Raw genomic sequence first — 10,787 nt, forward strand, 5'->3', positions numbered from 1 at the left:
AAAGCAGCATGAGGTGGTGATGCTTTTTCAGACATTTGGTAAAACAGAGAGGTCAGAGTGAGAGAAAGAGAGGGAGGGAGAGAGAGAGAGAGAAGGGAGGAATAATTAAAAAGTATTTAAGGTTTAGAGGTGAAAAACACAAATAGTCACTGACATCGTAGCGTAGAAAATCCACGGAAAAGTTATCCAAAAACTTATCCTCAGCAGAATTTGATTACCCAGTAGGTATCTTTTTTTTCATTTTCAGTGGCCTACCTCAACTTGGGACAACTATTGCTATCCAAAGGTCATCACAGGGAGGGCGAAGAAAAGCTGATACAGTGTACCACTCTGGATGGTAGTCGTGTCAAGGATAAGTTGGCCCACTTGCACACCCAAACGTCGGCCCTGATCCAACTGGGCAAATTCTATGTGGAGCAGGCCAAGCACGAGAAAGCCAAGGGAGGAATAATTAAAAAGTATTTAAGGTTTAGAGGTGAAAAACACAAATAGTCACTGACATCGTAGCGTAGAAAATCCACGGAAAGGTTATCCAAAAACTTATCCTCAGCAGAATTTGATTACCCAGTATCTTTCTTTTCATTTTCAGTGGCCTACCTCAACTTGGGACAACTATTGCTATCCAAAGGTCATCACAGGGAGGGCGAAGAAAAGCTGATACAGTGTACCACTCTGGATGGTAGTCGTGTCAAGGATAAGTTGGCCCACTTGCACACCCAAACGTCGGCCCTGATCCAACTGGGCAAATTCTATGTGGAGCAGGCCAAGCACGAGAAAGCCAGGGACGTTTTCCGAAAAGCGGTGCACAATCTACCCCAGCATTATCCACCACAGGTAAAGACTCGATGATGCACAGCACTTTACTACGGTGAGAAGTATTGTGTCCCATCTCGCCCGTCTGACGAGAGACATAGGTATGGGCATGCTACTACAGAAAACGAGAAAGCCAGGGACGTTTTCCGAAAAGCGGTGCACAATCTACCCCAGCATTATCCACCACAGGTAAAGACTCGATGATGCACAGCATTTTACTATGGTGAGAAGTATTGTGTCCCATCTCGCCCGTCTGACGAGAGACATAGGTACCTAGTATGGGATGGGCATGCTACTACAGAAACCGTAGCTCCTTTTTAACCCATTGTCACAGTGAAGTGTCCATCTCGAAGCTCAAGTGTCCCGTGAGACTGAAAGGAAGTTGTAACTTTAACACCCAAGTCTCCCGTGGGTCGAATATACTAGAGTAACTAGAGGAAATAATGCTCAATGATAAATAGATATCGTCAAACTTCGTCGGGAACGTGCGAACTTGAACATCTCAAGATTTTTTTTTTATTATTATTGGAACATCCTATCTTCAGCTTCAGGGGAACATCCTATCAAGTCCAGAATAATGAACTAACGGTACAACCCCATACTATTGTTCCGCAGACTACTTGCAAAATTCTGCCTCCAGTACGTCAATTAATCTTGTAGATTCTCCCGAAAAAGGACTTCTTTCGTCTGAAGTAGGTCATCTTCATTACTGAAACTTCGGCCTGAGGAGAAGAGGTTGAACATGGGTTAGACAGTGTAAGAGATTAAGATTACATTGAAAAAGTAATTAAAGGCAGGCAAAAGAAAATTTCATTAGCAAAAAAGAAGATGTACCGATTAAGATTACATTGAAAAAGTAATTAAAGGCAGGCAAAAGAAAATTTCATTAGCAAAAAAGAAGATGGATTAAGATTACATTGAAAAAGTAATTAAAGGCAGGCAAAAGAAAATTTCATTAGCAAAAAAGAAGATGTAGCATCCTTCTTTTTTTTTCCTCTCTCAAACTGTTTACTTTTAAGGAACGTTTAAAAAAATTCCACCACTCCTTCACAGAGAAAATAATTACGTTTTTCAACAGGAGGCAAAGTAATTTATTTGTGTTACCATGCCACAGAAAGATTTCGTTTGTTCAAAGGTCTACCACATAACACAACTAATTTCGAATTAATTCCTTCGCTGTGAGGGTTCCTCCCCAATTCACGAGACCAACTTCTGTACCCTCTACTGGAGCTCTTTTTAATTGTCGCTTATCGTTAGGTATTTACCCAAACAGCAAATTTCTTGAAAGCAGTTGGCACGATACAGTTGAAGCTCTTTAAACTAACAAACCTACTCGTAACGGAAGGCCAAAAGCCCCAAGTACGAGTATAAATATACTTCGTGTTTTCTATTCCTATTTCCCTATTCGCAACTTTCTTTGCCGCCTATGATCACAGCATTCTCAACTACTCGGAACTTTCTTGCACCTCAAATCTCCAAGTCTGAAGAAAGCTAAATGAAACTTTCATAATATCCTGAGTAGGTACCTACGTTTTTCAATTAACACCTTGGATTGAGTTTGTTCAAGAAATAGATAATCAGGCTAAGTCGAAGGTGGTACTTTTTTGTCGACTATATGATGGGCACTCACGGTATTGAATTTATTTTTGGATTGAACGGCGGATGCTATATACAGTAGAGACTTAACACTCATACATGTATGTACGTATCTACACGACATGCTGGCAAAAGCATACAGGCCGAGTTAATGTACAAACGAGCTGTGTCATTGAGACCCAATGTAAGTGAGGTTATGATAAACTGGGGGGTTACCGAATACCAGACGCTCAGACCAAAGCCTGACAGACGGTTGGAGCGTGGTTGGCCGGCCTAATTTTAATAACGTCTAAGTTGGCCCAAGCAAAGCCAACAGATAGATGGGTCACCCATCTGGTTATCAACCACGCTCAACGTTGCTTAACTTCAGCGGTGCGTGTATGGTGAGGTGTGGAATGTGGTGTGGTGTGGTATTTTGTGTGGTGGTGTAGTTTAGTGTGTATGATGTGGTGTGGTGTGCTGAAGCTAGTATGTGGTGTGTTCGACATGCTGGCAAAAGCATACAGGCCGAGTTAATGTACAAACGAGCTGTGTCATTGAGACCCAATGTAAGTGAGGTTATGATAAACTGTGAGGTTACCGAATGCCAGACGCTCAGGTCAAAGTCAAAGCCTAACAGACAGTTGGAGTGTGGGTGGCCGGCCTAATGTTAATAATGTCTAAGTTGGCCCAAGCAAAGCCAACAGATAGATGGATCACGCATCTGGTTATCAACCACGCTCAACGATGCTTAACTTCAGCGGTGCGTGTATGGTGAGGTGTGGAATGTGGTGTGGTGTGTCGTGGTATTTTCTGTGGTGGTGTAGTTTAGTGTGTATGATGTGGTGTGGTGTGCTGAAGCTAGTATGTGGTGTGTTGTCAGTTCCAATTTTTATTAGTCTCTAATTCAATTCTTATTCGTTTCTCTTCAGGACTCAAGAAGTCACAGCAACTTGGGCGCCATGCTTCACCTGAATGGCAGATATGTGGAAGCTGCCAAGAGCTATGAGGAAGCTCTAAGGATAGAACCAGGCGAGAGTACCACACTGAGCAACTTGAAGAAGTTGCACAAAGTTATGTCCCTATGAGGAAGCTCTAAGGATAGAACCAGGCGAGAGTACCACACTGAGCAACTTGAAGAAGTTGCACAAAGTTATGTCCAGATCTTAGTAGAACTTGGACAACTTAATAAATAATAATAGTTTTTGTTGTTTTATTTATTTAGGCATTTCTTCCAAAAGGAAATGGGGAGGTAAATGTAAAATACAAAAAAAAAAAATCATAAAGTAAATTACAGAAAATAAGGGTAGGTTAATATTTTTTAATTGCTCGTAAAACAATGGGCAATTAAAGGAGACTAACATCTAGCTAGAGTCCAGGAATTGAGATCTTTGTTGATTCAGTCTACTAAATTCAATACCCCTACTTTGAATGAAGCCCATCCATGTAGAACTGTAGATCGCAGCCATGTAGGTACCTATAATGATCATAGTATATAGTTGTTACTATTACCCTCATTATTTGAAGATATTCGTATGTAATATCAGTATCTGGTATTGTTCCAATGAAGTTCCACGTGCAGCTTTGTTTGACAGGTCAAGGAGAAGAGTAAATAATGAAAAAGTACAAAATTGTTTGTAAATCGTGCAATAAATGTACCTACTTTGTTTACAAATCGTGTATCGACGACTACCTATCTCAAGATAATTAGTTTTTTTCCCACCTATGTAACTTTTCAATCATTTTCAGGTCAATTATTGTCGGAGAAATCTTTTCAAGATAATTTGTTTTTTCCACTAGGTAATATAACTTTTTATCTGATTATTTTCAGGTCAATTCCTGTCGGAGAACGAACGATACAAAGAGGCAGCTGACAGATTCACCAAAGCAGTAGAACTGGCACCGTCGGAGTATCAACTGCTCGAGAAAGCTGCCACGGCACTAAGACATGCTGGCAAAAGCATACAGGCCGAGTTAATGTACAAACGAGCTGTGTCATTGAGACCCAATGTAAGTGAGGTTATGATAAACTGGGGGGTTACCGAATACCAGACGCTCAGACCAAAGCCTGACAGACGGTTGGAGCGTGGTTGGCCGGCCTAATTTTAATAACGTCTAAGTTGGCCCAAGCAAAGCCAACAGATAGATGGGTCACCCATCTGGTTATCAACCACGCTCAACGTTGCTTAACTTCAGCGGTGCGTGTATGGTGAGGTGTGGAATGTGGTGTGGTGTGGTATTTTGTGTGGTGGTGTAGTTTAGTGTGTATGATGTGGTGTGGTGTGCTGAAGCTAGTATGTGGTGTGTTGTCAGTTCCAATTTTTATTAGTCTCTAATTCAATTCTTATTCGTTTCTCTTCAGGACTCAAGAAGTCACAGCAACTTGGGCGCCATGCTTCACCTGAATGGCAGATATGTGGAAGCTGCCAAGAGCTATGAGGAAGCTCTAAGGATAGAACCAGGCGAGAGTACCACACTGAGCAACTTGAAGAAGTTGCACAAAGTTATGTCCAGATCTTAGGAGAACTTGGACAAACTTTTGTCCAAATGTTAAAGAATTCGAAGGATATTTTCCACTTACATTGATTGACAGTCTCTAAGCAAAGGTGTGCATTCCTATATAGGTTACCTAGTTATCGATGTTTCGATGAGTGGCTTAATTATTGATCCCTTCTTTTACTTTTGTTCATTTGGCTTTTATGAGATTTGCCCTCAAATATCTATATCTATATAAATAAAACTAGTGGTTGACCCGTCCTTTGTACGGGACCACTACACACATACAAATACACTCCCCCACACACACCACACCCATCACACACATCCCACCACACACACCACATACACCACACACCAAACAACCCCATAATTACCAAGTATTTTTTTTATTAGAAAACCCCAAGCAATCAAATTGAATAGTATAAATAATAATGGTAATATGATAATGAATACAAATGCTAGTAATTCAATATGATCGGCTGATTTCTTTATCAATCTAATTGGAAAATTCCAAGAGATTACTTTCAAATTGAATTATGAAGGCATCAGGTGTGTAATTGTAATTTACAATCAATTAGTTAAGTTGGGTACCTCCATAGTTTAGTTATCTACCACCATTGAGCTTTATCTAATTAATAAAATTCATACTTGAACTTTTGAATTATTCATAATTATGACCATCGTTAATAAGTTAATAATACCTGTACATAGGTATTTATATTTAGTTACATAGCCTTAATTACCTACACTAAATGCTATCATAAGTAATGTAAAATGCTCGATGGCTATTAGGAACAGTGATAATAGAAACAGTGAGAAGTTGAGAACTAATAATAATGTTGTACAATGTACATATAACTGTTTCAAATTCCAAGCTTCTAACACCTTACAAGGTGAAGTTCTTGTTAGTGTTAATTCAGAAATCAACGTACATAATTATGTACCTACTTACTTACATGACTAATATAAGGTTGTGGTTTATGTACTGGATTATGCTAGGGCTGTGCAAAATGATGTGGTAACTGATGGTAACTTAAACGAGAACGAAATTTAACAAAATCTAAATAACATAATAAAAAGCTATCACTTCAATATCAAAGTGTACAAACAAAAAAAAAACTAGCCCAAAAACCTAGTCAATCATAACCCAGTACAGAACCACAATCTGGATCTCTCTGCAACGGCTGAAAATTTTGGCTGTCTGAAACGATGTCTAGCTAGATAGATGCCTATAGATGCAGCTTATCATCGGGTCGCTTCGGTTGTCTGTTGACCTTAGGCTAATGTTACAACAAGCGCGCATCGTTTGCAAACACTGTTTGCAAACGTTTGCAATCATTTTTCCACAAACATTGGCTTGCAAACAGCGTTCGTGTGTGCGCGGAGTTGATCCGGCTGCTGTCGGTTTTTCAGGTAATGTTACACCAAGCGCGCATTGTTTGCAAACATAGGCGCGGTTGGTGTAACATTACCCTTAGACACACAGTTCCTGAGTTTCCGTAAATTACTCAATAATAATTATTGAATAATTTACAATTTTATTTTTGTTGAGCAACGAGGAAACTTGGATCTAATTACCGTCATTGAGCTTTACCTTTACCATGATCAGGAAATGACAGCTTTACCTTTACCATAATCAGGAGGAAATGATTAAACACAGCTAGATACCTACTCTTATCTAGTAGGTATCTAGTTTAATTTTGATATGTAATAAATAATCATGTATTTGTACTACATCAGTAGTGCATCATGCCAAGTTCGGTCTAATGCCAACAGATTGTGTTATACGAGACCTGTGAAAACCTGAATGTTTGGTTTTCACAGAGGACTTTTTACTTTTTCCTTATCATGTATAGGAAGAAAACTCACGTCATCGGCTTTAACTAAATCAAATAATTATTGATTGAAAACAAAACTATTAATAATCATAGGCATAGTTTTAACGAATGGTGTTTTAACGCTATGGACTGACGATATCGATTTTCTATGCTCTAGGACAGTCTAGGATTTGGTTAAGAGTCACTGCCCTAGATGTATACAGATAGGAAAAACCTAAGTCTTTCGACTGTGAAAACCTGAATGTTTGGTTTTCACAGAGGACTTTTTACTTTTTCCTTATCATGTATAGGAAGAAAACTCACGTCATCGGCTTTAACTAAATCAAATAATTATTGATTGAAAACAAAACTATTAATAATCATAGGCATAGTTTTAACGAATGGTGTTTTAACGCTATGGACTGACGATATCGATTTTCTATGCTCTAGGACAGTCTAGGATTTGGTTAAGAGTCACTGCCCTAGATGTATACAGATAGGAAAAACCTAAGTCTTTCGGAAATTCAAGGTGGTAATAGTGGGGAATAGGGAAGGGGATATGAATGGAACGATTCCAAGCATCCAGGAGGCAATGTTCAATTATTTCCCTATTCCTCACTATAAAATTCCCGAAAGGAAAATAAGCGTATTGCACTATTGTCAGCTGTACGAGAATTTGAACATTTTGGTCTTCCTTCTCTCTTCGATTTCGGGACGATAAGACCATAGCAGTTACAGTTCCCTCTGTCAAACTTCTTAAAAAAATTAAAAAAAAGTCTTTCGGAAATTCAAGGTGGTAATAGTGGGGAATAGGGAAAGGGATATTAATGGAACGATTCCAAGCATCCAGGCAATGTTCAATTATTTCCCTAAATTTTGATAATAAATCTAAATAAAAAAAAAAAATATTTCCCTATTCCTCACTATATTCTATAAACTTTCCGAAAGGAAAATAAGCGTATTGCACTACTGTCAGCTGTACGAGAATTTTTGAACTTGTGTAGATTCCATTGAGTTCCGACAGAGAATTAGATTTTAGGTTTGGTGGCATGGAGAAGATAGTTGAACCGTGGATATATCACAGTTCGATACCATCTTCGCGTCAGAGGATTGTAATAGAAATGACCCGTTCTCCCGATCTGGCAGCCTCCTGAAATGGAATGGAAATTTTAATTTATATTGAACCGAATTTCGATTTCGGGACGATAAAACCCCAGTAGAGTCAGTAGTTACAGTTCCCGCTATCAAACATCTTGTCAAAAAAAAAAATCCAGGAAACCACAAGCTGGGTTATACTTATACCCCGATCAGTCTTAGGCTCTTTCACCATACTTCATGAGTTATTTAGTTTCAAGTATGGAAATTATTGAAAAGAGGTTCATACGAAATCCTAAGGCTGTGTCTACACATAGTCGACGCCGTCGCTCAACCATCGATCGACTCAATCGATGTCGACTAAAACCGGACACTGCCTTGACAACATAGATTCACCTCGTTGAGCAAAGATCGATCGACGGCGTTGACCACGTGTGGACACAGCTTAAGAAAAGCACTTACTCTTCTTCAGCATAGACTTCATGGTGCTGAAAGCGATGAATTTACTCCAGTGATGAGTACCAATGGGAGCCGTCCTAATAACATACTCTCCCATGATGACGTAAGAGAAGTAGGCGAGGAATGTCTTGTGGGGTGTGGTGATGATCAAGCTACCACCAGGCTGTGGGAGGAGGAAAAATAATAGTAAAAAAACAATGTCTTGAGGAAAAAATGACACTTGAGATGACTGATGTCAAAACATTTCCTATATGCATAAAGTAATAATAAAGTTAAAATTCAGTGTAGTGTAGAACTTACTCAGATAAAGGCCCTTAAGGTCCGAAATCCAATAAGAAAATGTACTTTATGTGTCCAACATTTCCGCCCGATTTCATCAAAATCGGACAAATTGTGTAAGAATAATTATGGCGGAACAAACAGCCATACAAGAGAAAATAATAGGAAAATCGTCGAGTTGAACTTACTGAGAAGCTGAGAACATACAGAACTCAGTATGTTCAAACATAATCAACCTGTTCGGGATTATCGAGAAAATTGGATTAGTTAGATGCCTATAGATGCAGCTTATCATCGGGTCGCTTCGGTTGTCTGTTGACCTTAGGCTAATGTTACAACAAGCGCGCATCGTTTGCAAACACTGTTTGCAAACGTTTGCAATCATTTTTCCACAAACATTGGCTTGCAAACAGCGTTCGTGTGTGCGCGGAGTTGATCCGGCTGCTGTCGGTTTTTCAGGTAATGTTACACCAAGCGCGCATTGTTTGCAAACATAGGCGCGGTTGGTGTAACATTACCCTTAGACACACAGTTCCTGAGTTTCCGTAAATTACTCAATAATAATTATTGAATAATTTACAATTTTATTTTTGTTGAGCAACGAGGAAACTTGGATCTAATTACCGTCATTGAGCTTTACCTTTACCATGATCAGGAAATGACAGCTTTACCTTTACCATAATCAGGAGGAAATGATTAAACACAGCTAGATACCTACTCTTATCTAGTAGGTATCTAGTTTAATTTTGATATGTAATAAATAATCATGTATTTGTACTACATCAGTAGTGCATCATGCCAAGTTCGGTCTAATGCCAACAGATTGTGTTATACGAGACCTGTGAAAACCTGAATGTTTGGTTTTCACAGAGGACTTTTTACTTTTTCCTTATCATGTATAGGAAGAAAACTCACAGAATAGGAGAAAGCCAGCCGTTCCGAGAACGAACATTATCCCATCAGGATAAAATCCGCCCCGGGCGGGAATCGAACCCGCTCTTCAGTACTTTAGTTCCATCACACCTCTGCTAAGAACCACTCCTGGAAATTCCCTTGTACTCAACTACTCACCAAGACCGTCACTGTTCAGAGCTAATTAGGTAAATGACAATGCGAATTTACCAAACGATCTTCACAAGGTTGAAACTGCATTTAATTGCTTGAATCCAAGCATCGGTGATTATGACATAGGACATTCATTATGATATAGGGCATTCATTATGACATAGGTCATTCATTATGACATAGGTCATTCATTATGACATAGGTCATAATTATGATATAGACCATTATGACATGGGTCATAATATTATGACATTGTGCACACAAGGGATCGAAACCTTCTGTGCGATGTAGGAGAGTTCTGTACCGCGATGGAAACATTCAAAATCCACCGTGTTAACCACTTTCCCACTGAATGTGGCTGGTCACCAGCCACATTCAGTACATTCAATTTGCTACCGCCGCCGGGGCTTTTTTTATTGTCTCCAGTTGAGTGATTCACAAAAAAAGTAATGACATAAAAAATAATGATAAAAAAAGGGAACCAACTCCACTAACCACTGCAGACTGATCGCGATATTCGTGACTTACCTAGACTGATTGAAAGGTAGTTAAATAAAACCAAATGTATTAATAAGTAGGTAGCTAGGTAGGTACCTAATGTATTATACCATGTACCTTTAATCAGGAAGTACAAGTTAGTATCGTATGCATAATGAATTATAAATGAGGAGATATTATTGACAGGTGAATACTTATGGAAAAACTTGCTCAATTAGTGGGGTGATCTGAGGAGGTTTCATAAGCTTGTCCTTGATACTCTTCTTTCAATTGTCTTTCAAGTTAGGCCAGTCACTTACTATGTTATCAGGTAGTCTACCTGATAGTGTTGTGTGTACCTGTGGTAGTGAGTTCTGGGGCTGGCTTTAATTTTCTGCAGAATCTTATATTATAAGAACGAGATCCATTCACTCATTCACATTTCACATTTCATAGTTCACACACTGATCGCTCTATCTCTAGAACCACAACACCTAGAAAGCTGAAATTTGGTAGGAATATTCCTTTTATGGTCTAGGTGTGCAATAAGAAAGGATTTTGCGAAAATCTAAACCGATCCTGAGATATGATCAATTTCTGATCGCTAAAATCACCATAAGAAATACACAGAGTGCAAAGACTGCGGGAGAGAAAACTTTTCCTCGCTCCCCTAATATTTGAGTTTCGTTTATGTTTTTAGTTTGACAA

The 10,787-nt window shown here is 39.0% G+C and overlaps 3 protein-coding genes across 3 annotated transcripts in view; 2 read left to right on the forward strand and 1 right to left on the reverse strand.

Moving 5' to 3' along the window:
• Positions 1-2,898: 2,898 nt before the first annotated feature.
• LOC113465312 (transmembrane and TPR repeat-containing protein CG4341-like) lies at positions 2,899-5,028 on the forward strand. The gene is made up of 4 exons (XM_026826668.1): positions 2,899-2,957; positions 3,321-3,398; positions 3,478-3,572; positions 4,901-5,028. Exons 1-3 carry the CDS (start codon positions 2,925-2,927, stop codon positions 3,556-3,558), a joined length of 192 nt encoding a protein of 63 aa, XP_026682469.1. The 5' UTR covers positions 2,899-2,924; the 3' UTR covers positions 3,559-3,572; positions 4,901-5,028.
• Positions 4,215-5,028, forward strand: LOC103513665 (transmembrane and TPR repeat-containing protein CG4341-like). Its single transcript, XM_026826664.1, has 2 exons — positions 4,215-4,398; positions 4,751-5,028. Exons 1-2 carry the CDS (start codon positions 4,366-4,368, stop codon positions 4,907-4,909), a joined length of 192 nt encoding a protein of 63 aa, XP_026682465.1. The 5' UTR covers positions 4,215-4,365; the 3' UTR covers positions 4,910-5,028.
• Positions 5,029-6,968: 1,940 nt separating this feature from the next.
• Positions 6,969-10,787, reverse strand: part of LOC103513673 (ubiquinone biosynthesis O-methyltransferase, mitochondrial) — a 5,251-nt gene continuing 1,432 nt past the window's right edge. Inside the window, exons 2-4 of the mRNA XM_008478525.3 lie at positions 8,262-8,421; positions 7,693-7,854; positions 6,969-7,387 (exon numbers count right to left, since the gene is read on the reverse strand). Coding sequence (XP_008476747.1) covers positions 7,733-7,854; positions 8,262-8,421 — 282 coding nt within the window. The 3' untranslated portion in view covers positions 6,969-7,387; positions 7,693-7,732. The remainder of the gene's footprint in view (positions 7,388-7,692; positions 7,855-8,261; positions 8,422-10,787) is intronic.

Source organism: Diaphorina citri, unplaced genomic scaffold, assembly GCF_000475195.1.
Source record: "Diaphorina citri unplaced genomic scaffold, Diaci psyllid genome assembly version 1.1 scaffold41, whole genome shotgun sequence".
Taxonomy (NCBI): domain Eukaryota; kingdom Metazoa; phylum Arthropoda; class Insecta; order Hemiptera; family Psyllidae; genus Diaphorina; species Diaphorina citri.